Below are 27399 nucleotides of genomic sequence, written 5' to 3'. Positions count from 1 at the left end.
ACAATCAGCTAGTTGGCTTTTGGATACAGCCTACTTGTATATGTATAAATCTAATTGGAATATAGGCAAAAACCTTTTGGATATATTCGTTGTGTGTGTGTGTGTGTGTGTGTGTGTGTGTGCGTGTGTGTGTGTGTGTGTGTGTGCGTGCGCGTATATATATATATATATATATATATATATACATTTTTTTTTTTTTCTTTTTTCCCTTTTTTGCTAATAGTTTTAGAAAGGGCCCTTCTATGCTTATATTTTTTTTCTTTTAGGATTAAAAAAACATAAATGAATGGTTTATACTGATGAAGAATTTGTTTATTGATACATTTCACCCTTGACAAATCCTGTCATCATATGACTCTAGGCAAATTATTTCGAACTCGGGGCCCCAAGCAACTAAACATAAATTGCAGAAGAGTTACTGATATTTATTGGTGGAGAGAATCCCCCATGCTAAAATTACTAACTCCCAAGTTGAATAAATATACTAATTGTTTTGCTGATATTACTTATGTTCCAAGTACAAATTTAATTTGAAAATAGAGAATGATCTTTTGGACTTATCACTATAGTTGTTTTTGCTAAGATTTTATGTAAATGTTTTGCATCAATATTTCTTAATAAGATTGGTCTATAATTTGCTTTTTGTTTTAGCCTTCATTGGTTTGTGTATCAGTATCATATTTATCTTATAAAAGGAGTTTGGCTGAATGCTTTCTCTTTCAGAATAATGATAAGTATAAATATTAATTCCTTGTTAAGAATCTACTTTTATATCCAGAAGTTTAATCCTTTGATAGTGACTTCATGGGTTATTTGATTTTTGTATTCAAGGCTGGCTTATAAAAGAACTTTTTTCCTTGTTTTGCTAATTTTAGGATTTTATATATAAGAGGAGGTTGATAGTCACTGAGCCCAGTCTTTATGAGCATGACCAGAGTGATACTGATGTACTTCTATATATGGAAGCCTGAGAGCCTAGGGAAATAACTGCATGATGGGATATAATAGAAGTATCTCAATAAAATTTTGGAGCATGTACTGACATTCAGAAGTGCATTCTAGAAGGAGCCTTTTTGAGTGTCTTTCGAGTATGTTCAAAAAACACTGACTGAATACACACTTGATTGTTTCTCTTGATTTGACCTCTTTTCTTCATGTGACTTCTCTCTGGCTGGTAGTATCTGGTGAGATGCAGTGCTGTCAAGGGAGAACACTCAGGATCTTCCTGTGCAATGCTGATATTTGGCCCTGTGAAAATGCCCTTTGATTCTTTGCCTCACTGTTTTGAAACATCAGAGGTATAGGAATCCAGGGTCAAGAAGTTGAGTCTATGCTAGATTTTGTGACTGTCCAGCTTTGAGATCCCAAGGAGCAATGAGTGGCTTTTGTGACCCAATTCAATGGTAGCTGAGAAGAGTACTCATTCAAAAGAAATCTTATGTTTAGATGTGCACTTGTTGGGCCCAATACTATCTAGATGCTACAATGAGTTTAAGATAATTCTCTGTAGGGACCATGGTGGTAAAAGGGAGAATGTACCTCCCTTCAACTATTGGGAAGGGAATAACATTTATACTTGTTATATAGTTGAAATAAATATCTCTTTGTAAAAACTAATTGATATTAATTAATTAAATGGAACTGGGATGCTGGTCACTGATGAATAATAGTGGGAATGAGGAGAGGAACCAGCATACTGGAATGGGGGCTCAAAAGTTAGCAGTAGAAGAGATATCCTAATCCCACAAGAGTATTTCTAAATATAGTATCTAGTATAGTAAGAAAAAATTTCTTCTAAGTAAAGGCATTTACTAAGATAGTGAGGTATGACCAATACCTTACTATTATGAATAATAATATTTTGCATTATGAATAATAGCAAGACAACATAGCTCTCCAAACTTGGGGCTCACCCTTCCATAAACACATAGAATTGGGGGGGGGGAAGTAAATACAAATCTAGAGTAATCTGATACTGAGGCAAAGGAAATACATGTGGCCAAAGCAACTCATCATCATTATTACAGAGTCTTCACATTCCTTCTTTCCTTATAAAGTCCTCATGATTCTTTCATTCTAGATACAACATTTCTGCTGATTAGGTTGCTCAGTTGGGCTCCCTAGATATGCTCTTTTCCACAGATTAACTCTTAAATTGTCCAGTCATTTTTCAATTGAGTCCAATTCTTCATGACCCTATTTGAAATTTTTTTAGCAAAAATACTGAAATCATTTGCCATTTCCTTCTCCAGTTCATAGTATGGATAGGGAAACTGAAGCAGAATTAAGTGACCTGCCCAAGTCTCTGAGGCCAGATTTGAATTTAGGCAAATGAGTCTCCCTGCCTCCAGGCCTGGCACATTACTCACTGCTCCCGACCTAGCTGCCTCAATTAAATGCCAGAGCTAATTCTTTCTCACAGTCATAGTTAACTCTCTTCTTTGTTGCCAGAAGTCTTGTTCCTTGAAGCTACTCCTTGTGAGAAGGCTGCCTGTGTCTGTCTGGAGAGTATATGTCTTTTGAATTTTATGGCTCTCTAAACTGCTCCCTGTTTAATGTGTGAATCATCCACTAATTAAGCTAGTTGCTAGATACCATGGTTGATGTCAAGAAGGAGAGAAAAATCTGTTCCCCCTTATTGGCCTTGTATAGAGACATAGAGATGCCACTGTAATACTGACACACACCTTTAATACCTTGAAATCTCTAAGCCTTAAACTATTTGATTACATCCAGAGAATCTCAGGATTAATAAGTCTCTAGGGAAGTAATCAGTCTTCACCCACTTAATTGATAAACTACTCTTCCAATTCAATCAGGACATTTATTCACACCTAGGAAAGGGATGGCTTAGAAACAATCTTTGTACTTTGCTAGTAGATTTTATCTCTGTTATTTGCTCTTTACTTTTTGTGATAGTCTTAACTAGCTGGAGAGGGAAACCAAATTCCTTTCTCCTTCTATATAAGCTCTCATAACTAATTTCTTTTAATAGCTTGTGGTAGAATATTAACAACTGCTATTCTCCTGATGGATGGAAATCCCCTAGTATTTCAGCCTCTGCAAGCTGTGACACTGAAAGGGCCCTCTCCCTCCCATCCTAATGGAGTTGGAAAGCTGAAACCTTGAAAAAGGGGAGCTGGAAGCAAGTGTGTTAAAGATCTGTAATCCTAAAATCAGGTTCAGGTTGAACAGAATAGTGATGAACTTTTATCTACAAAAAAAGTTTGACTTTTTTCCCTCCTTTTCAAAGCTAATTTAGCGGTTTTATTTTGTATCTACGACTAGGAAAAAGATGAAATTATGCTTAATGGGCAACTGGTCAGATATTTGCTTTTCATAGATGCAAATACTGTGTTCTCAAGTTGCAGAGGGTAGCCAAGGTGATTAGCTCAAAGACAAATCTTGATAAAACAAACGATGTGAAATGAAAAATTCATTCAAGGCGTGTAATATGAACTTGATGAAGATTAAGAGAGATAGGGGAGGATATGTTCTGCTAGTCATCAATGCCAGAAAAATAACGTGATGGAGAATAGAAAATGGACCCAAAGATGAAAAACTGCCTGGTTGAATTTAGACAGTGTCTGCTGTCTTGTGATTAAGGAGGATTTTGTTCTGTCCTGTTGGGAGGAGAACAGGACTTGGGGCAGGTTCTTTGTTATGATCAGAGCAGGAAATAAGAAGAATTTGAGACTTTAGATGAGCTTCCAGGTAGTTTGCCTGAAGATTGGGGGCAAGGTCATAGCCAGATGAAGGAAATTGAAATCAAGAAAGCAGCAAGTATTGATTCAAATGTGATAATTGCTGACGATGGGAGTAGGATAAAAAGACAAAAAAGGATCATTTCTTAACTTTTATGTACATGTTATACATATGTGTGAATACATACAAAATACATACTCGGTAAAGACAAAATAATATTCTAGGGAGGCACTGGTAGCTGGGGTGAGTGGAGTAGCAAAGACCTCATGGAGGTGGTAACAATTCAGCTGAACTTTAGGGATTCTAAGGGGTAGAGGTGAGGAAGGAGAACATTTTAAGGCTTGGCAGAGAGTGTGTACAAATGCATAGAAATGGAGCACCAAATCTGAAGCGATTTCCTGCATTATCTAGCTGAATTACCAATTTACCATGAACCCAGTCATATGTGAGTTGTTCAAGCCCAGTTGTGTGTAGTTATTCTACCCCCTCCATCTCCTTCAGCTGCTGCTCCCATCCTCTATTAGCTGTCATAGTAACCAAAGAACCTACATGGACTGGCACAGCTCTTGGGAAGAACATGTCTTTGTTGTGGTGGTTTATTTCTCAAAAGCAGAGGAAGAGCTGCATAGCAAAGATTGTCAGATCCTGAAGGCAGTTATTGCCAGTCAATGTTACTTGCCTTCTTCCATTTCTGTCTTTCCCAAGAAGTTCAAAGGACCCAACTTGACATCAAGCCCTGCCTTTCATGCCTATTAAGTGTTTAAATCCTTCCATAGTGTGTCAAGGCTCTGCTGAGGTCAGTGGGACAATTGTAATCATAATAGAGAGACTTGTTAAAGAGAATTGCTCTTAATAGCAAGAGATCTGGATTAAAATCCTACCCCAAATAATTACTAGCTGAACTACTTTTGGTTGATCAATTGATCCAAAGAAGGTGCCTAAATCTAGCTTACACTTCTGATTGCTTCTTTTGAGATGTGTGCTCACCTGATAGAAGTATCAATGTTAGAAAGATGGAATGGGGTGGGATGATTGATTGACTAAATTGACACCCCTCATCCCAATCTTACATATTCAAGATTTCCCCCCTAATATTTATATAGTGCTATAAAGTTGGCAAAGCAAATTATACATAATATCATTTAACCTATATCAGATTACTTGCTATCTTGTGGAAAGGGGAGCTGAGAGAGGGAGAAAAATGAATGTTGAAAACTATCTTTACATGTATTTGGAAAATAAAATATGGAAAATAAAATATTATGGAAAAAAGACTGATGCTTTATTATGACATGGAGGTGACCATGGGGATTTATAGTTAAAACAGCACAAAACAAGTTCTAACTAGCCCCACTGAGCTAGGATCATCCAAGTGGGGTTAATAGACTGTGCATCCATAGGGAAGATGAACCTGGATGCACAGAGACTCATTACCAGAAGATTGGCCACTGCGGTTGGGGGAAGTAGCTGGGATGGATGGGGAGAGTGTCTGTTTCTGGCCACAGTTGTTCCACTGATTAAGGATAGGATCTGTATTGCTGGATTCTTAAATTGCTCTTTTGAATAGCCTCTTTCAGTGCTGCTATTTTTTTAATTTTTATTTTTAGAATTTCAGATATTCTAATGTTGAACTTTCAAATTTTCCCTTTATCTTGCATTTCTTTCCATTGATTTTTCTGAGCACCTACACTCCTCCTCACCTCCTTAATTCTGATTGTCTACTCTTTGATAAATAGTAATTGCACCACAGCTCAAGGGACCACATTGTCATTCTGGAGTGAGAACACAGATAAGAAATGATGAATATGAAGAATATCAATATGGGAAGACATAGGAAATATGGCAGAATGGAAAAAGAAGCAACAGAATAGTTTCTCTTAGGCACAGACTCTGGGGATATTCTCCCAAACTCTCTTTGTCCAGGCACCCTGGGTCCCCAGAAGGCAGGTAGCTGTTATATCTCCCCTTAGAGTTCTAAGGGTAGCCCTGAAGGGTTGAGAGTTGTTTCTCTAATGCTGTTATTCCTCAAATGCTCCTACCGGTGTGCTTTCCCTCATGATTATTGGTTGATATAAATTAGTTAGAAAAAGTATTTGTTTATATGGTAAGGAAAAGAAGGTGGCTAAAAAGAACCACTAGTTTTAAAGATACAGGTAGCCAATCACAGAAGCTATCCCTATCCATATGGTAGGGAACTAATCTTGACTATATACTACAAGGCTTGTCAAGGATATCTCCATTAGTTGAACTAGATATGCCCATATAAGCCTGGGTTACATACAAAATTCAGAGGAAAGAAGGCTCAAGATAAGAGAAAAAATGTAATGAGGGAGAGTAACTCACAGCTTCTAGTTGCTAGAAGTCCTTTTTTCCTCCTCCTCTTCTTCTTTCTCTTCTTCCTCTTCTTCCTCCTTGTCCTCCTCATAATAGCTAACATTTTTATGTGTCAGACTTACTATGTGTCAGGTATTGTGCTGTTTTTTATAATTATTGTCTCATTTGATCCTTGCAACAATCCTGAGAGCTAGATATTATTATTCCTATTTTTCATTTGAGGGAACTGAGACAAAAAAAGATGAAATGATTTGTCCAAAATCACAGAGTTAGTAAATGTCTGAAATGAGATTAGACTTTAGGTCCTTCTGGCTCAGTCTTTCTGGCTTCAAGTCCAGATTTCCATCCACTGTGTTCCCTATCACCTTCCTGGGATACTCAAGAAATTTGCCGTTGGCATGATGTAGGTCCTGATTTCAGGACCTCTTTACACTCTCAAAAATTATTGAAGAAATCCCTTCTCCTAGTGCCTCTATTTATGTGGGCATTATTAATCATTATTTACTGTATTAGAAATTAAAATATCAGTATTATTATGAAAATAGTTTTGACCTCATGGATTTCCTGAAAGAGTGTTAGGAACCCCCCAAAGTCCCTGAACTACAGTTTTAAAATTGCTGTTACAGCTTTTCTGCAGAATTCCTTGTAGAGTCTTCAAGTACATCTAGTTTGCCCTTGTCTCCCAATGAAGCCATTACTACAAATCACTGTACTCTGGAGATATTGCTAAGATGATAATACCAAAGTCCAATATTTTGGCCTTCTGTAGTTTACAAGGTCTCTAAGTCAAGGGTGGGAGGGAAAGGAAAATGAGTCTGGGGATTTTCTTTTCCTTCCCTTTTCCTCACCCCATTATTTTTTTCAGGGTCTTGGTTGAAGTAGTCCTGTTCTTTTTTTGCTGGATACTGAAATTTTCAGTTCCACACTAACTCATTGTTTTTATATATGTCCCACAAGCTGTGATGAAGTCCCTGGACCAAATCTGACTTTATTTCCTGTATTATCTAGCTGAACTACTTTTGATTGATTAATTGATCTAAAGTAGGTGTTAGTTTACACTCTAATTGCTTCTTCTGAGATTTGTGCTCACTTGATAAAAGTATTAGTGTTAGTAGAATGGAAGAGGGTGGGATGATTGATTGACTAAATCAACACCCCTCACTCCATTCTTCCATATTCAAGATTTTTCCCCTGACAAATGTCAATATATATAGTGCAATATAGTTTGTAAAACACTTTATCATTTATCATTTAAGCCTCATAATTATCTTGGGGGAAGTACTAAAAGTTTTATTTTATCTAAATGCAGATCTTTTTGACTCTGAATTCAATATCCTATTTACTTCTTTAATACTTTCACTATGGAAAGAAATATATCAAAGGACAATTAAAAACCCAAGAGAAGTACAATGTACAAAGTATATTATTGCTACTTGGTTATATTTAATAGTTGTGGTCTTTTTTAAAAAAATTAATCAGTAAATAGGAGAGAGGTAGTTGCATGTTTAATCATCTCCTTCACTCTCCCATATAATTTTGCTTAATTGTTTATAGGCCCTTGGCTGTTTTGTTTTATTGAGTGGTCTAGTTTGGAATTTTGTTATTTTGTTGACATTCATTTTGTTCACGAATTTGCTTGTATTATCTTATTTTGGCTTTTTATCCATATGACTGAATACATATATCTATTGATAATTAAAACAAAATTTAAAACAAAATTTATCATTCCCCTCAATCACTGCATGCACACAAAATTAGATATATCAAAATACAGAATGTATTGTGATGGGATATAATTTGTCTCTCTTCACTCAAGATCTTATATCTGGCAAGGGCTGGAAGATAATTTTCCAATTATATTTGTACTGGGAACTTTTAATTCAGATATGGCTTGGAGAAGACTACTCTTACAACTCTGAAGATCCATGATCCTGAATTTCATTCAACAAAACGTGAAGAAAACAACAAAAACAAATGTTATTATGAATATGATTCATAGGATCATAGATTTAGAGATGGAGTGGACCGCTGAGGTCATTTTATAATTGAAGAAACTTGAGACCCATAGAGATTGTGTGATTTGCCAAGGTCACATAGGCATTCAATGGCAGGGCCAAATTTTGAGTACCGCATATCTAAGAGTTTCAAATTATACACTCGTTCTAATATACCATACTTATCTTTGTTTGACTGTTTCCCTTCTACTTTCTTTAGCTTCCACTGACATCTTAAATTTTACATTAGTTTATTATTTTATAAAACATCTTGACATTTTCCCCACTTTTTTTCCTTTTTTTTTGCAGGGGAGAGGGACTGATGTTGCTGTATTCAAATCTTCCTTTTATTCAATTTTATGAGTTCTCTCTAGCCTTTTAAATCCTTCAGTCCTCCTTGAATCCTTTCTGGTATTGTTATGCTCTGCATTTCAACAATAGTTTTGTTTTTTGCTTTTCCTTTACTATGGAATTCTGGAAATTTCAAGTCAGACTTTTTAAAAAAATTTATTCATTGTTGTGAAAGTTTTAATTTTCTTGCTATTGTGTCTGGTATTTTATTTTGTATGTTTTAATCCTTCTCTCTTAGCATTTCTGTGTCTTTGGAATGGTGGACCTGATTCCTTTGTTCACTTGGCCTTCTGCCACAAAATATCTTAGTTTGGAAATTTCAGAAATGTTCCTCTTCCTTCTGGTACAATGGTAGAGAAGGGGTTAGGACAAGATTTTTTTCCATTGTTCCCTGCCAAATGAAGTGGCTTAACTTGGCTGAGTTGCTACTGTTCTTCTTCAGTGGTTGCTTCTGTGCCATGGCAAGCCCTAAGTGGGGGCCTTTGTTGCTACTCCAAGGCAAACCCAATGAAAAAGTCATTATGACTGGCTCTGAACAAATTCCACATGGATAAAAAGAGACTAGAGATCATAAGAGAATTCAAAAAACTGATTTCTTGAGTGCAAGATGAGAAAGGTATAGCTATATAACAGTTCATCTAAGAAAGAGCTGTGGTTTTTAAGGATCTACAGATTCGACAACAGCCAGCAAATTGATATTGCAGCCAAAGAATTAATGCAATTTTGAATTTCATTGAGAGAGGTACAGAGTTCAATAAAAAGAAAATATTCCTCCCATTCTGCTCTGGCCTGGTCAGAACACACGTGTAGTGTTAATAGTAGTTCTAGGTACATATTTTAGAGAAAAGACATATTCTGGAAAGTGTCTTGAGAAAGATAACCTCTAGGATAGTAAAGGGCCTGAAGAGCATGCATTGTAAAGATTGGTTTAAGGAATTAAGAGATATTGAGCCTGAAAAAGAGAGAACTTATAAAGAACATAAATAACTATCTTCAAGTATCTGACAGACTAATATATAGAAGACTTGTTTTATGATTCCAAAAGATAGAATTAGAAGCATTGGGTAGAAGATGTAGAGAGGGATAACATAAGGGAAAACTCTTTAATAATTACAGCAATCCAAATAGAATTAATCACTTCAGGAATGGTGGTTAAGTTTCCTTTCACTAATAGTCTTTCAATAAAGCCTGGATGACAATTTGTTGGATATATCATAGAAGGGACTCTTGATTGGATGAGATGTCTAAGTTCAATTGTGATTTTTAGAGACTGAAATTTTGAGGTGATAAAGCTAATTCTTGCTGATGGCATTAGTAGAAAGAATTGCCTCTCCTCTTTACCCTTTCTTGTCCCTAAAGGTTCAAGAGTAGAAATGGATATTTCTGAGATCAAGACATAAAGGAGGCTGGAGAGTGGGGAGATTTAGAAAGATTTAGGCCAATTCCTCAGTTCCAACAGGGATATGACAATCCTACTTCTTAATATTTTTGAAAAGTAAGCACTGAGGCTGAAGGAACCATCCAGGCTATCATTTCACAGAATTCCTTCCCAAGATATATGTGTGATATCATATTCAGCAACCAGGTTTCATAGCAGGGAGATCAATGGTGGAGCTATCTATTCCTAAGTTCTTATTTACTGCAGCTGACCCATTAGGAAAGATGTAATTGCTAATTAACTTTCAAATTCCCTGATCACTTTGTGTTATATGGACTGAGGGACAATGTAGAACTTTAAGGATTTAGCTCTAGACCACAGGGAATAGATACTGGGGCAACATTGAATTATGGGCAAAGGTTTTAGAAAGTGTTGATGAATCTTCCTTCTGATTAATTTTAATAACCATGAGGCATGTTTGTTCCTTATAGGACCAGGCTGGAAACTATTCAGTGGACGGTATTGTTCTTAAAATTTGAAATTTATGTTGCATGACCCCAAGATCTTATGGAATGTATAAGTAATTTTTGGGAGTCTAACCTTATTGTCCTTAGGGCTGCCCCACAGTTGGGAGATCATCTCCCCTTCCTTAAGTTTTTCCTAGCTTTTGCCAAGAAGCTTTGGTCTCCTTTGCTCTGACCTCTACCTTTGTGCAAGGGAGCAAGGTAGTTCAGGAGATAGAACACTGGGCTTAGAGAAAGGAAGACTCATCCTCCTGAGTTCAAATCTGACCTCAGACACTGCCTAGCTGTGTGACCTTGAGCAAGTCACTTAATCCTGTTTGCCTCAGTTTCCTTATCTGTACCATAAGCAACAGAAGGAAACCACTATTTTGCCAAGAAAACCTCAACTGGAATTGTAATCAGTCAAATATGACTGAATTTCAACAATCTTCTTTGTATTGTAGTTACATAAAAACTTGTCTTTCCCCCTTATTAAGATGCTACCTTATGGAATCACTGAACCTCAGAATAGGTAGGGACGTTAGTGGTTATCTGATTCCACAAAGACCTAAGCAAGAATTCCCTTTACATCCCATCCGTTACAAGTGGTCATCCAAACTCCATTTGAGGATCTCTTATAGTAATTAATAAATTACTTCCTTCCAAGGTAGTTGATTCCATTTTTGGGCGACTAATCATTAAGAAATATTTCCTTATATTGAGCCAAAATCTGTTTTGAGCTGTTCTAGTCAGAGATCTTCATTTTATATGTGGTAAAAACTTGAGTTACTTACATGCCTGGAACCAATATTAGAACTCAATTGCTCTGACTCCAAATTTTAGCACTCCTTTTACTGCAATGTTTGAAGTCACACAGGGATCACTTAAAGGAAGTTGGGATTTATTTTTTTCCCTGTGAAATTTAACCTTAGAATTAGCCCATATTTTAGATCTATCAAGATATTTCTGGAGATTATGTAAAATGGCATATTAGTTACCACTTCCAATTTCATATTGACAGATTAGAGAAGAAAGCTATTTATTGTCTTATCTTCAAAGTCACTGAATACTAGCAAGATCAGGGTCAAGGACACGATGCTACAGTATGTCACTAGAGACCTTTTCCAAAGTTTACATCAATCTACCTAACTTGGGTCTGGTTATTCAAACAAACACTAATCCATCTAATTGTATTGTTGTCTAATTCACATTTCTCTATCTCATCCATAAGAGTATTATGAAAGACTCTGTACTATGCTTCAATGAAATCTAGTTATGCTGTGTTTGTGTTTGTGGCCTTTCCCCAGTCTAGTCTTATAATCCTATCAGAAAAGGAAATGAAGCAAATCTGACATGACCTTTTCCTAGTGGACATAAAATGACTCACAGTGATCCCTACTTCCCTTTCTGCATACTGACAAACCATTCCCTTAATAAGTAATACAGAATCTAATTTCTTTTTCATTTTGAAAATCGGGACTTTCTATTCCTGTGAAACCTTTCTTATTTTTAATAATTAAAAAAAAATCTGTGAAGTAATGGCCATACTGACAAATTCTTTCAGGATTCTGAGTGAACTATTATGAAATTTTAGCTACTTACTGCTGGAGAAACGAATAAAGAGAAATAATGGAAGTTATAAGGATGCAAATTGAAAGTCTCCTTTAAATAGTAGTGAATGCTGAAAATCATCAAGATGAGACTTTATGATCACCAACTGGATAGATATGGAAGAGAGAATTACTTCACTAAGTGGATGGTTTGATCATGAGACCAATGCAATCACTTCTAACTCTAGGATTCTAGGATTTCTTGTATTCCTTATTCTGTTTTAACCTAGAGGGTGGGCTTTACTTTAAAAGTCATTTATATATTTTATTTTTATGTCATTTAAATTTCTAACTATTTCTCCACTACAAATAAGGGATTTCTATTAACAAAGAATTAAAAATGAAAGAAAAACAAAGCATTTCAGCCATATATTAGTCTGACAAAGTACAATTATACATTCTTTGAAGAAGGAAGTTATATACATTCTCACCTCTTCTCTGGGGCTGAGCTTGATTGTTATAGTTAATTACATAGTTCGGATTTTTTTGGTTCTTTCCATTTATATTATTTTAGTCATAGGGCATGATACTTTTCTGTTTCTATTTATTTTACTCTGTCTCAGTTCACATGTCTTCCCATGGTTCTCCAAATTCTTCATAATTTATCTTATAATAATTTTATAATTCTTATAACATTGTAATATGCCATTTTATTTTATTTGTTACCTATTCCTTAAATTATAGATCACAATTTATTACTTATTCCTTAAATTATGGACATCTGCTTTCCTCCCTAATTCTTTGGTTAAGTAAAAAATGCTTTTTATGAATATTTTGATGCCTTTCTTTTTGTCACTGACCTCCTTAGGGTTATATTGGGCTTTACTTTTGATCTTTTATAGTTTAATTATTTTAAAAGTTTACTTTAATTTATCTGATTTTATTTACTCATATTTGTTTAGATATATTTTCTCTTCTAAAGTCCTCCAGTACTTCACTGTGGTATAGAGGTGACTCTAGCTTCTCAAATGCCTGTTGAGTGTGAGCTCTGCAGAACCAAGAGAACATTGTACACAAAAACAATAAGATTATGTGATGATCAACTGTGATAGACTTGGCTCTTTTTAACAATGAGGTGATTCAAGGAAATTCCAATAGACTTAGAATGAAAAATGCCATCCACATTCAGAGAGAGAACTATGGAGACTGAATGTGGATCAAACCATAGTATTTTCAATTTTTGGTTGTTTTTTCTTTCTTATGGTTTTTTCTTTTTGGTCTGATTTTTTTCTTGCACAACAGGATAAATATGGAACTATATTTAATAGGATTTCACATCTTTAACCTATATTAAGTTGCTTGCTATATTGGGGAGAAAGGAGTTAAGGAAGGGAGGAAGAAAAATTTGGAGCACCAAGTCTTACAAAAACGAATGTTGAAAATTATCTTTACGTGTATCTGGAAAAATAAAATATTATTGAAAAAAATAGACAAATAAATAAAGAGAGTTAGCTCTGGTAGGTCCAAATAAATTGGAAAGGTTTTGAGGACAGGGTGATAAATTGTTTGTCATCTGGGAACCAGCACAGATGAGTTTAGAGGTACTCATTACTGTAATGATGGTTACAAAGTCATTGGCTTAGCAACTGACAAATACCATCTAATAAGATGTGGCAGGTTTGGGACCTGCATCAAAGGAGGGACCACACACCGGGATAAAATCACATGTCCTTGAGGTATTGCAATTAAATATTTATTGGGGCATCTCAGTATACCAATAAAGGTTATATGTGCCAAATACAGCAGTTGAAATGCTGTTTTTTTCTCCTATTTAGAGCCTCAGCACCCGCAGAGAAACTGCCATTGCCTGATTCTGCTCACCCCCTTTTCTTAAAATCCTATCTTTATTATGACCAAGCAGGATATATGTGTGTATGTCTACCTCTATTTGTGAATATAGGGGTGAAATATACCTAAGAGAGTAGAAGAGGGTAGAGTAGAAGAGAGTAGAAGGGAATAATGGAGAAGTTGTTATTATTATCATTAAAAAGTTGAAAATAGTTGTAGATATTGTTTCATATTGGTTTGTTTGTTTTGTTAAGTTTAAAAACAAAATTGCAAGAAAGAAAAATAGTGGTTAGGTTTCCAGTATAGCCCACAAAAGCTTATTTGCTCCAGGATATAGCTAAAATGAAGAACATCTGAAATGAATAATAGTCACAAATATGACTATTGCAATACTAGTAATTAGGTGGGAAAAAAGTAAAATTGAATTAAATGAAAAAAGTCTATGGCAATTGACATGCAGAAAATTGACAGTCCCAGTTTAGAAATTTAGCTTTTAGAAATTTAGCAGAACTTCAGGCTGAAGTTTATTCTAGAGAAAAATACATGTAGGTTTAAAAGGATAGCTGAACCTATGCTGTTTTGTACATTCAGACCTTGCCTACAACATCCAAGGATTAAAAACAACTGGTGTGATTTATATCATTTTCGATATTATCAAAGATTTCCCAATCTAGGGAAATGGAAGGTGGTACCTTGGAACATAATAGCTTTAATGAGGACAACAATTTGCCTCCAGTTCTTTTTTCCCCTCATAATCTTTTTTATTATCATTTTTACTTCCCCAGTTACATGTAAAAACATTTTTGTTATATATATACATTTATTTTTTACATATTTCCATATGTATTATGTTAGGAGAAAAAGCCAGGACAAAAGGAAAAAAAACATAAGGGAAAAAAAGGTGAGAATAACATATATTGGTCTACATTCATTTTTCCATAGGTTTTTGTCTGTCTGCAGATGGCATTTTCCATCCAGAATTTATTGTGATTGCCTTAGATCACTGAATTGCTCAGAAGAAACAAATATGTTATAACTGATCATCACACAATACTGCTATTGCTGTGTACAATGTTTTTCTGGTTCTGTTTGCTTCATTCAGCATCAGTTCATGTAAATCTTTATAGGTCTTTCTAAAATCACCCTGTTCATCATTTTTATAGAATAATAATATTCTATTACTTTCATATAACATGACTTATTTAGCCATTCCCCAATTAATGGACATCTACTTAGTTTCCGATTCCCTGCTATCACAAAAAAGAGCTGCTACAAATATTTTTGCACATGTGGAGCCTTTTCCCTTTTTAATAATTTCTTTGGGATACAGACCCTATAGTGTCAGCCTCCAATTCTTTTTTTATATTTATTTAAGCTTCTTATTTTCAAAGCAAATGCATGGATAATTTTTCAACAGTGACCCCTGCAAAACCTTATGTTCCAAATTTTCTCCTCCTTCCCTCTACCCTCCTCCTCTAGATGGCAAGTAATCCAATATATGTTAAACTTGATAAAATATATGTTAAATCCAATATATGTATACATATTTATGCAATTATCTTGCTGCATGAGAAAAATCAGATTAAAAAGGAAACAAAAATGAGAAAGAAAACAAAATGCAAGTGAACAACAACAAAAAGGGTGAAAATGCTATATTGTGATCCACACTCAGTCCCCACAGTCCTCTCCCTGGGTATAGATCTGCCTCCAATCCTAAGACTTCTTTTCCATAGCAGAAAGGAGCAGGGAGAGTCAAGGTTTGGGGGGTTGGTGATAAGAAATTGGCCTTTGTGCTATAGTAGCAGCATTCCAGAAGGAGGAGCAAGAGAGCCAGGTGAGTCTTGATTGTGGCAGAGCCCGCTATCCCGGGAGGGATGATTAATTGGGTGTCTTTCCTAGTATGTCTGTGCTTGTGCTCCTCTCTGCCATATGTTTCTGTGAAGTCTTTTGCATCGAGCAAATTGCCTGAAATCTTAGGTACAAAGTATGGCAAGATGTGAGATCTTTTCTGACCCCTTCTTGACCCATCTCTCACGTTTCTTGGTTGCAGGATCCTGACACTGGTGGTCTTGCCAGACCCCCACATTCTAAACCTAGTCTAGAAATCAGGACACAGTTTGGAAGGCGTTTCCTTACTATTCAACATGACCTGATGCCCCTCTCTCCAAAAACAAAGAAGATGACAGATCATATTGGCAATGATCCTCTTCAGAAAAGGTATTTATTGTCAAATCAGTTAAATGAACATTTATTACTCACCTACCATGTCTAGGGTACTATGCTTGTTGCAGTTACAAATGGAACAGTATCTGTTCTCAAAGAAGATAATATTTGGATTCAGGTTTTCTCACTCTTGGTCTAGCACTTTTTCCATTTTTTTTTCTGTTGTCTCTAATTCTTCATGTTTTTTTTTTTAATTTTGTTTTGTTTTGCTTTGTTAGTTTGAGGGATTTGGGGGCCAAAATACTAAAGTGGTTCGCCATTTCCTTCTCAACTCATTTTTACAGAAGAAGAAACTGAGGCAAATAGAGTTAATTATTAGTCTAGGGTCATACAACTAGTAAGTATTTGAGGCCAGATTTGAACTTAAGAAGATTAGTTTTCCTGAATCCTCTCTATCTACCTAGCTGCCCTACTAATTCATTTAATTGCCTTGTATTTGTGGAGTACTTATAGTTACAGATAAGTACTCTTCCAAGTAATTAAAGATGGAATAATCAACCAATGTCAAGGAAAGTTTCATGGAAGAGATAGAGCCTGGATTTGAGAGGAGGAGGGAATTTATTCTAGCCAAACTGCACTAAGACTTTTGGGATACACTCTATGTGAGGGTCTGTGTATATACACATACATACATACATACATACATATATATGTACACATCTGTATGTTGAACATAATAAATATTATACTTAATAAGAGTCATATGTTTGTAGAGGTAAGAGTGAGGTAGGATTTGAATTGCCAACTGAGAGGGTAAAGTTTTGCTGATGACTCTCCTCAAGTCTCAGCCTTATTCCTTTGTCTGGTGCCCAAGGAAGTAGCTACAAGTATTTTTCACTAGGGTCGTCATCACAGTAAAGAGAAGACAATTAAAGAGTCTTTTCTACATCAATTCTTGGACCCTGGGCTGTGGGCTTTCTCATTTTGTTTAGGCTTAATTACAACCAACTTTCCCAACTGAATACATTAATCTGCCCATTATCTGAATTGAGTCAGGGAACTATTTTTTATGAATTATCTCCAATGATGCTGCACACACAGGTTTGAAAGGACATATTCACCAAACATTGGCTGAGAGCACTTGCAAATGATACATTTTATACTTTCTTGAATTTCTTGGCCTTCTGTTAATATGAAGTTGTCTCCATTTTCCTACACATTCAGTCCTTATTGGATTAAAGAAACCTTGATTGCTGACTGGTTTCCAGGATTTGGGTGGTGGTATTAGGACAGGGAGAAAAATTCCTCTGAGGGCAAGAAGACTCATCAAAGATAACTTAAAGGGGCTTATGGATCCCCAGCCTGAGGAAAATTTAGGGTACTTTGTCACATCCATCCTGCTTCCCAGGATGAAGGCAGACTGGGAGTCAGAAACACTCAGTATTTTAATGGCTGACATTTGTTCCCATATTAGGTCTGCACTTACCGCAGGCTTTCGTCCTTCCTTGAGTAATGTTTTTCTTTTCAAAGGACCTTCCATGGTAATGACCCCGGCTGAGTTCCCCAGTGCACAGCTGCATGGTCCTGTGGGACTGATGAGAGGAAATCATCATCAAAATTTCTCCATAGAGGGTATGAGAGACAGTCCAGCCTTGTAGGAAACTCTAGCTATCTCCCAGTAGTCCCCTTGTGTGGTAGATAGGGAGCATCACTCCTTACAGTCACTTCTTCAGTATGAATGCCTTAAGAATTTAAGAAATTCTAATTATATCTATGCAGTAATCATGTCCAACAGTGAGCCTTTGTTAGCAAGAACAAAAATAATAGCTAACATTTATGTAGTACTTTAAAGATTGCAAAGCATTATACAGATATTATCTCACTGGATCGTCACAACCACTCTCACCATTATTTGTTCATGGGAATACATGGGTTACAACCCATGCAAGGAACTTTAGCAGGTTCTCTGTGAACCTAAAAAAATGGAGCTGAAACTCCTGCAAGGGAGATTTCCAGATTGAAGCAATGAAGAGTTTGGAGATAACTTTTCAGAATCTCAGGAGCAGGCTATCTGAAGCCCACAGTGTCCTGGGACAGTGACATGATGAGACTGGCCTTGTGGCTAACACTCAGGCCTTCTGCCATCTGCATATTTTCATATCCTCCCACCCAACGGTCACAGTGCCTTCCAATGTGGCTCTGGGAGCTTCCTGGGCTTCCTGCTATTGAATCCTGCTTAGTGAACAAGCTTGGAAAGAACAGAGACCTCAGTTCACATGGAAAGTCTGGAGGAGGCAGGCAAAACACAAGTAAAAAACGGGAAAATGAGACCAAAGAGAGGAAAGGTCATACTATGGATTTCTAGGACGAGTTAGCAATGTTTCCCCCATGAACTCCCTCAGCTGTTTCCTCCCCTTTTGCAGTCTTACATCAACTCCCACCAATCATATTGGTCCATTGTATCGTAGGATTAGGGATAGAGGGAAGCTTAGAGATGAAGTCAAAAACTGAAGTTTGAAGAAGTTCGTTGTTTCTTGTAATTCCAAATCTTGGGCTCCTTTCACTATACCATGAAAACACTTTTCTCTGTATCTCTCACTAAGGCGATGGGCAGATGGTTTTCTGGGATTCTGCTAGCTCCAGGAGCTGACCAAATAGGACTCAGGGCACCGGGCTGTAAGTAAATAGGCATTGGACCTGAGGGGCTAAGGGGATCTCACTGTCTCTCAGTATGTTGTAGAGAACTTCCAGACATACAGAATAGAACTAGTGCTCATGGCAACTACCAACGTGCAAAGCAGGGGAGCCCTCAAGTGAGTGACTGACACATAAGGTATTGAGTAAATAAATGGAAGATGGAGAATCACCCATACCATATAACTTTTACCTGTAGACACAGCTCCGGGTCCTGGGAGAGTTCCGAACTGGAACCCGCCAATTGGGTCCCAAGGTAGCATATAGTCGACCCCTGTTGACAAATGGAAATGGATATGCTCTAAATATCCTATTATTACAAGTTTAGGGACATAAATTAGGGGGAAAGACCTGTACTGAGTACATCAGAAAGTCACTGGCACTCTCTTTTCACCACTCTGTGGCTCTGTTAAGTAAACAACACACCTGGGAAAGTTGGTTTCCCACTTAGGGTTCTAGAAGCAGCAAGTTGAAATTAGTTTTATATATGTATTCTAACTTTTTATTTATACTTTTCATTTTCACATCACCTTCCCCAATCTATTTTTCTCCACCTTACTCCCACTCAAAGAACCATACTGCATTAAAAAAAGGAGGGGGAAAAGACCAGTTTAGCCAAACTAACCAATACACTAATTAAATCTGAAACTGATTGTATTCAGTATTCTACACCTATACTGCCCTACTACAAATAAGAAAGAAAGGTGCCTTTTCCTTTCTTTTCTCTGAAGGAAATTTATTTTAGAAATATATAATTAAAAATTTGTCTATAGAGATTATTTCAGTTGGACATAATAATAATAATAATTATAATGATGATGATAACTGATATTCATCTAGGGCTATAAAGTTTACAGAGCACACAATACTTATGATATCATTTGATCCTAATAGCCCTGTGAGGTACAGGTACTGTTCTCCTTTTACAGATGAAGAAACTGAGGCTCACAGAAGCTAAGTTGATTATGTATGGTCACACAAGAATGTTTTAGTAAATGTTTAACTACCAGTTGAACACCCATTACATTGTAAATTCTATGAGGCTAGGGACTATCTTTTGCCTCTTTTCCCATTTTTTGCAGTTCCCAGCATATAGTTTCTTAATGTTTATTGAAGTTTAATTTTCATTGTGAGCATTGTCTCCATTATTATCTTAAATCAACCCCTGATTTGTAGCATTTGCTGATTTCTGAGGTGTAAAGATTCATAAAAAAATTTAACTGTTGATTCTTGGGAGCTATTACAAGATGCCTCCAGCACACCTGTCACTAAGCAGTATTAGAAGCCCATTCAAGTATAGATCTCCCAGAACTCCAAAACCAGCACCCTATTAATTATGGCTGAGAATTTGGACCAGTGGTCTTTTATAGTAGAGTCCTCCATATTGCTAAATTATTTGGGGATACTTCTGGTTCTTATTCTGGAATATGGTTAATTCTGTTGCTTTCAGCCTTATAGAGCATTAGAGCTAAAAGAGAGCATAGAACTCATCAAATGCCATTGCCCCTACCATTTTACAGAGGAAAACACTGAATCCACAGTGCTAATATAGAGTTCCTTCAATCATTTTTACATATAATTCCCCTTATATAGGTGTATCTTATTAATGTTTAACATCGAAACCTCTGAACCTCTCTTAAATATCAATTCTCTCATCTCATAATAAATTGAGAAGTCATTTGCCCAAGTTTACCTGTATAAGTCCTAGTAAAAAAGTAGAATATCTAGAGTACTTATGTTAGGGACTCTTGTTAATGATTTCTATAGCATGAAGTTTTAAAAAGTCTTTCTTTACAACAACCCTTTCAAGTATGGAGTATAAATAGCATCACTCTCATTTTTCATATGAGGAAACTGAAGCTCAGAGAGGGAAACTGGTTTACTCACAGTCACACACCTAGGAAGTTATAGAGCCAAAACTTGAAAGCTTATATATTGTTTCAAGGTCTACTGAGCTTCAAAATTATCCTGAAAGATAGGGAGTACAAGTATCATTATGTACATTTTACAGATAAGGAAACAGAGACTGAGTCAGTCAGTATTTATTTTTTTTTTAACCAGATTAAAAAAATCTCAGGATTTCCTGCTATTGGAGCTTTGGACTCCAGGAGCCTTGACTCCAGATCTTCTTTCCCCATTCTGTTCTGATCCTGGATAAATTATCTTCATGTAAGAGAATTCCCCTTCTCTCTTCTTTCCTCTCTTTTCCCCTTTCCCCTCTCTTCTTCTTTTTACTTTTTTTCTCTTCCCTTTTTTCTCACTTTTCATCTTCCTCTCTTTTCCTTCTCTCTTCATGTCTCTTCTTTCTTTCCCTTCCCCACCATTCACAAAAAATAAAACAAATCTCTCCTACATGCAGAACCTATTATTCTGTGGTGAGGGAGAAAAATTTTAAATGGCACACTTTCTGACCTGAATGACCTTTTAGTCAAGTAGGGGGATAAGACACCAACACAGATCACTGTTATACATCAAACAGAATCAAGTGCATCACAGAGTTACAAAACAAAGAACAAACTGCTATGTTAAATGTAAGGGGAAAAGGCTGTTGGGAAGGGAGAAGACTGGAAATCAGGGTACAACTGGAAAATTTGCCATTTGGTTTGAGATGAATGGAAATTTATAGTTCAATGGAGGGCTCTCCAGATATAAGGGGCAGCTTAAAATGCCTGAGGGAGGGAGTTTACTCCATGTAAGCAGGAGAGGGGACTGGGAAGAGGAGAAGACAAAGAGAAATCCAATTTGTCTGGAGCCCCAGACAAATTGTGAAAAGGACCACTTTGGGACAAAGCTGAAAAAGTAGGGATGACATTAGTTTATGAAGAATCTTAAACACCTGGAAATACTTGATATACAATAAAGATATTTTTAAGTAGGGCAGGAACATTCCCATATCTATGTAGGGAAAAGATTATTTCTCTAACAGGGTAAAAGCCAAATTAAAAGAACGGGAGTCAAAGCAGAAATACCTAAAAGAAGGATATTGAAATAATCCATGAAGGACAGAATGAGGGTTTGTTGCAGTGAGAATAAAGAGGAGGGGCTGGATTGGAGAGATGTTTCAATAGAACTGAGTAGCTAAATGAATATGAGAAGTGAGGGAAAGAACAATTCAAAGTTACAAATGTGGGGACTGGTCATAAACATGGGCTGAATGGATGTGCCACAGATAGAAATAATGAATATGGAAGAGAGAACAGATTTAGGGGAAAAGATAAGAAGCTTAGATTTTTAGATATGTTGATATAATGTTGCTGTTGGGACATCTAGGGGGACCTGTCCTGTAGGCAGAACTTAGAAATACAGATTTGAAAGTCATCTGCAAAGAGATGATAGTTGAGACCATGGGATAGAATGAGATTGTCAAGTACTAAAGTACAGAGATGATCAAGGGCAAACAATTAAGGAGCACCCACATTATGGATGCCCATCAATTGGAGAATGGCTGGGTAAATTGTGGTATATGAATGTTATGGAATATTATTGCTCTGTAAGAAATGACCAGCAGGATGAATACAGAGAGGCTTGGAGAGACTTACATGAACTGATGCTAAGTGAGATGAGCAGAACCAGGAGATCATTATACACTTCAACAACAATATTGTATGAGGATGTATTCTGATGGAAGTTGATTTCTATGACAAAGAGACCTAACTGAGTTTCAATGGATAAATGATGGACAGAAACAGCTACACCCAAAGAAGGAACACTGGGAAACGAATGTGAACTATTTGCATTTTTGATTTTCTTCCCGAGTTATTTTTACCTTCTGAATCCAATTCTCCCTGTGCAACAGGAGAACTGTTCGGTTCTACAAATATGTATTGTATCTAGGATATACTGCAACATATCTAACATATATAGGACTGCTTGCCATCTTGGGGAGGGGGTGGAGGGAGGGAGGGGAAAAAAATCGAAATGTAAGTGAGTGCAAGGGATAATGTTGTAAAAAATTACCCTGGCATGGATTCTGTCAATATAAAGTTATTATTAAATTAAATAAAATTAAAATTAAAAAAATAATAAAAATAAAATATTGGGAAAAAAAGGAGCACCCACATTAAGAGGTGGGGAAGAGCACAAGAAGACAAAAAAGCAGGAAAAGAAGGACTAGTTAGGGAGGAGAACCAAGAGAGTACAAAGTTTTTAAGGCTGAGGAAGATGAGAGTTTATAATGGAATAGAGTGGTCAATAGTGTAAAAGCTTACAGAGAAGTCAATAATTGCTTTTCTTTATATAACATCTTAAGTTTTGCAAAGTACATTACAAATATGTCACTGGATTCTCAAAACCTGGGAGGTTGGTGCTATTATTATCCCCATTTTACAGATGAGGCTGAGAGAAATTAAATGACTTGCCCAAGGTGATATAGCTAATAAGGTTCTGAAGCTAGAATTGAATGTAAGTTTTTCCCGACTCCAAGTCCAGTGCTCTATTCACTATGCCAATTGGGAGAATAAGAACTAAAAAGGGGTCATTTAGAAATTGTTTGAGAGGAGTTTGAATCATGGAGGAGGCTGAAGTGCAATGGACTGAGGAGAAAGTAGGCAATGAGGAGGTAGAGACTTTGTTAGAGATAGCCTCCCCTATACCCCCTGAAGTTTTGCACTGAAAGGGAGGAAGGGATAGTTGGATAAATGGGAGAGAATCACATGATCTCAGAATTTAGCGTGGTAAGGGACCATTATTGGACTATCTAGTTCACCATTAAAAACTACCCAGTAAGTGGTCATTCAGGCACGAGGACTTCCAGGGAAGGAAAACCCACCATCTCCCACAGCAGACCATTCCATTTTTAGAGACTCTTAGGGTAGTTTTTCCTGGTATCAAGCATAGATAGATTTGTCTCTTTGTAATTCCTACCCAATACTATTGATTCTGTCCTCTGGAGCCAAACAGAACAATTCCTCTTCCACATGAAGGTCTTTCAAAAACTTAAACACACTTATCATGTTCCCCTTCTACTTCTTCCTACCCCACTTCCCTTCAATGTTCTCTTCTTTAGTTTAAACATTCTGAATTTATTAACTAATCTTGGTATGACATGGAGCTAAAGCTTTTCACCTTTTGGCATTCTTCCCCTGGATATAGTACTAGCTTGTTAATGTTCTCCTTAACCTGTGGTGCTGAGAATGGAACATAATACTCTAGAGAGTCTGTCCAAGACAGACTAAAGAAGGATTACCACATCTTTTTTACTAGAAGCTATACTTTTTAATGCAAACCAAGATCATGTTAGCTTTTTTGGCTGCTACATCACCCTGATGACTCATAATGAGCTGTAGTCCCTTAAAATTACCAGTCCTTTTTCAGACAAACTGCTGTAGAACTTTGCCTCCTCATATCTTTACTTGTAGAGTTTATTAAAAAAATTTTTATACGCATTTACTCTCCATCTTCCATTGCTTTCCACGTAAATAAAAAATTAATAAAACCTCCTGAAAACTAAAATCCTCATAATAAATATGGATACATAATTCAGCAAAACAAATTTCCATATTGGCCATCTCTAAAAATGAATGTCACATTCTTCATTTAAATCCATCACCCTTGGACAGAAGGTGGGTGAGTTTCACCTTTAGTCCTCTGGACCAATAGTACATTAGTGTGCCTATTTTCTTACAACCTTTCAATCATTTATCACTTTTTCTTTGTTGATATCTTTGTCATTCTAAAGAAGGTAAAGTAGAATCTCAAAGATACTTAAATTTGCACTTCTCAAAATTTTGGTAATTTGGAGCATTTTTCTCATATGGTTATTGATAGCTTGGATTTCTTCCTTTGAAAACTTCATCTTTGCATCTTTTGATCATTTCTCTACTAAAACATTGTGGCTCTTAATCTTAGAAAAATAAGTTCCTTATGTATCTTATTATGAGACTTTTATCAGAGAAACTTGCTAGCAAGCTGGTTTTTTGAAGCAAGGGTGAGCTTGATATCTATTTCACTTTTCTTTTTTTAGTTGAATGTTCTAGACAGTTTATTAGCTGTCCCATTGAGATGTGTGTGATCTGAAAATTTGATGAGTATTCCAACTATATAAAACATTTCCCATTTTTCCCTTCTCACCTTTATATCTCAAAATTCCCAGTTTTCAAGACTGAGAAAGTTAAATACCACTTTCTACACACATGATCCTACTAGCTCTTGATACTCGTCCATCATTTTTCATCTACTATATAAATGTGTATGTGAGAATTGTATGAGATACTTTTTCAAATGCTTTGCAAAAATCTAGGTAAACTACATATCTATTATATTTCTGACCTTGTCAAAAAAGGATATAAAATAAGGCTAACCCGTTGTTGATAAAAATCATCCCAGATTTCTGTACTCATTAATTCTCTTTTTTTATGTTTACTGGCCATTTCTTTAATGACACATTCTAAAAGTTTTCCAGGAATCAAAGGCAAGTTCACTAAGCCTACAAGTGGCAGAAGTAAGTACAACTTATTTCCTTATTTTTTTAAAAAAAGGGATAATTTTTTAAGAATCATAGTAAGATTTATTAGAATTGCAGTAATATCAACACAATTATAGTTAGGTGGGAAAGAATTAATGACAAAGGAAACGTTTAAGATTTGTGTAAAAGAAAGACTGGGGGCAAGTAGGTGGTGCAGTAGATAGAGGACCTGAGTTCAAATCTGGCCTCAAGACAACACTTCCTAGCTGTGACACCCTGGGCAAGTCACTTAACCCCAATTGCCTTAGCAAAAAAAAAAAAAAAAAAGAAAAGAAAAGAAAAGAAAAGAAAAAAAAGAAAGAAAGAAGGAAGGATGAGTGATGGAACAAGATCTTAGAGGATATGAGTTGGAAGTTACAGGTAGAAGGATTAATTTTATCAATAGTAGGGCAAGATCCTACTTCTGGGTCTAGAGGAAATGATGGTTTGAGGAATGGTGGAGAGAAGTAGAGGGATCCACATAGCACATGGCCTCTGTGTCATTTGATATATGAGTGTGAGAGGGAAAGCAGCATGTGCCTAATACTATGTTCAGAGGGTAGAGAGAGGAACATTGGTGGATTGCCTCATCCTAGAACTATTTTCATTTGTCTATTTCTTAAATTTATTCTGTTAAAGAAAATATTTGCTGAATTATATATTATTTCTCATAAATAACTGTGGTCAATATTGTCTTTCTTTTCTGACCTTTTGTTTGTGGTATGAGGGTATATTGGAAGCTGCATAGGAAAGAGTTATTTTTCCTAATGCAGAGCTTGGTTGCTCAGCCCTCAGCCCATTGTTATAGAGTTTTGCTCTCTAACTGGGGGCATAGAATAAGTCATTTCATAACTACCTTTCTAAGTGCAGAATCACTGAAACTGGCATAAATCTATCTTATAGATACAAGTCCAAATTACATTTTTTATTCTGCATAATTCTTGCCTATGTCTTTCTATAATCTTCCATAGAATTTCCATCCTACATTCTGGAGTCCTTCCTTGGGTTCATTTCATATTCAGAAGAACCAGTGCTCTGGGGCTGCTAGGTGGTACAGTATTTAGAGCACGGGGCCTAGAATCAGGATGGCCTGAGTTCACATCTGGCCTTGGACACTTATTAGCTGGATAACCTTGAGCAAGTCAACCAATCCCATTTGCCTTGCAACAAAAACACTTCCCCCTCCTCCCACTGAAAATAAGAACCATTGTTCTATCTAGGCTATCCCTTATTTCTCATTTTCATTAAATAATTGGCCCAGCTTCTTTTCCAGGAAGACATATCCTTGATAATGTCCTTTTGATGCTATATTCTGGGCCTACAAGTGGGAATCAATAGGAAAGCAATGAGTCTTAGGGGAAAAGGCCCCCAGATGAAAGAGGTAATGGTCTGAGTCAGTATCTTAGAAAGTAAGCTGGGCTTTATTGGGTCCAGCTAATGAGGTCTAGAATATGAAGTGCAAAGGGGGTGAGGCAGGAGATGGGAAACAGTTCAAGATCTCCCTTCTAAAGCCAAAGGCATATTAGGATGAAAAATGGTGTTTATTCTCCCGAGAGCACCTCCCCAGCCTATCCAACATTCCTTTATGGCTATAGTAAATCAGCCCCATCCCTTGTCTTACTCTGCCATGTTGGCAGTGCCCAGGACAAATCCATATGTCTTGCCATGGCCAAGTTTTCATTGGTAACATGCTTCAGCCTGCTTCCACCCACCATGACTCTTCCCATTATTCTTTTGAGTTTTCATTTTGATTTATTGGCACTTCATGATTTGAAGCCATGCATCTGCATCTGGAAAATACTGCTAATGCTACTGATGGGGTTAGTTGTGCTTATTTTTCTTGACAATTCTTTGGATGACCGAAACCTATCTTTACAATTTCTATCCATTGTTGTCATTTTGTCCTCTTAGGCAGAAAAAAAGACTCTCCTTCCTATATGACAGTTTTTCATAATCCTTAAAGACAATTGGGTGTTCCCCAACTTTCTTCCTTAATCCTTCTCTCCCCTAGTTCTTTCATCTGATCCTAGTATGTACTAGATTCCAGGCCTTTACACTATCCTGATTTCTTTCCTCTTTTGAGATTTAGATTTAGAGCAGAAAGGGACCTTAGAATTCACTGAATCCAGCCCCATTATTTTATAGATGAAGAAACAGACCTAGTGACGTCCCCTGACTCCAGAGCCAGCATTCTTATCACTGGACCATATTGCCAATGTCATTTCTAAAATGTAGCACCCAGAACTGAACACAATGTTGCTCTGTGTATTTTCTGACCAGAGCGGAGGCGAAAGAGACTCTTGGACCTTGTGAGTATGAAACTCTGCCTCTGTTTCTGGTCAAAGCAGAAAAGAGACAAGGCCATCTCCAGCAGTCTTGATCTATAGCTGGCCACTGGACCCTGAGGATTGTGGAGGGGAAAATGAGGCCATAAATC

General features: G+C 36.5%; 1 protein-coding gene across 1 annotated transcript in view; it reads right to left on the bottom strand.

Moving 5' to 3' along the window:
* Positions 1-27399, bottom strand: part of RALGPS1 (Ral GEF with PH domain and SH3 binding motif 1) — a 702309-nt gene that overhangs the window by 19488 nt on the left and 655422 nt on the right. The window contains exons 17-18 of the mRNA XM_051979668.1: positions 18714-18794; positions 17313-17418 (exon numbers count right to left, since the gene is read on the bottom strand). Coding sequence (XP_051835628.1) covers positions 17313-17418; positions 18714-18794 — 187 coding nt within the window. The remainder of the gene's footprint in view (positions 1-17312; positions 17419-18713; positions 18795-27399) is intronic.

The sequence above is a fragment of the Antechinus flavipes genome, chromosome 2 (assembly GCF_016432865.1).
Source record: "Antechinus flavipes isolate AdamAnt ecotype Samford, QLD, Australia chromosome 2, AdamAnt_v2, whole genome shotgun sequence".
NCBI classification, from domain to species: Eukaryota; Metazoa; Chordata; class Mammalia; order Dasyuromorphia; family Dasyuridae; genus Antechinus; species Antechinus flavipes.
The sequence above is the reverse complement of the archived record's forward strand: the minus strand, read 5'-3'. Positions and strand labels throughout refer to the sequence as shown.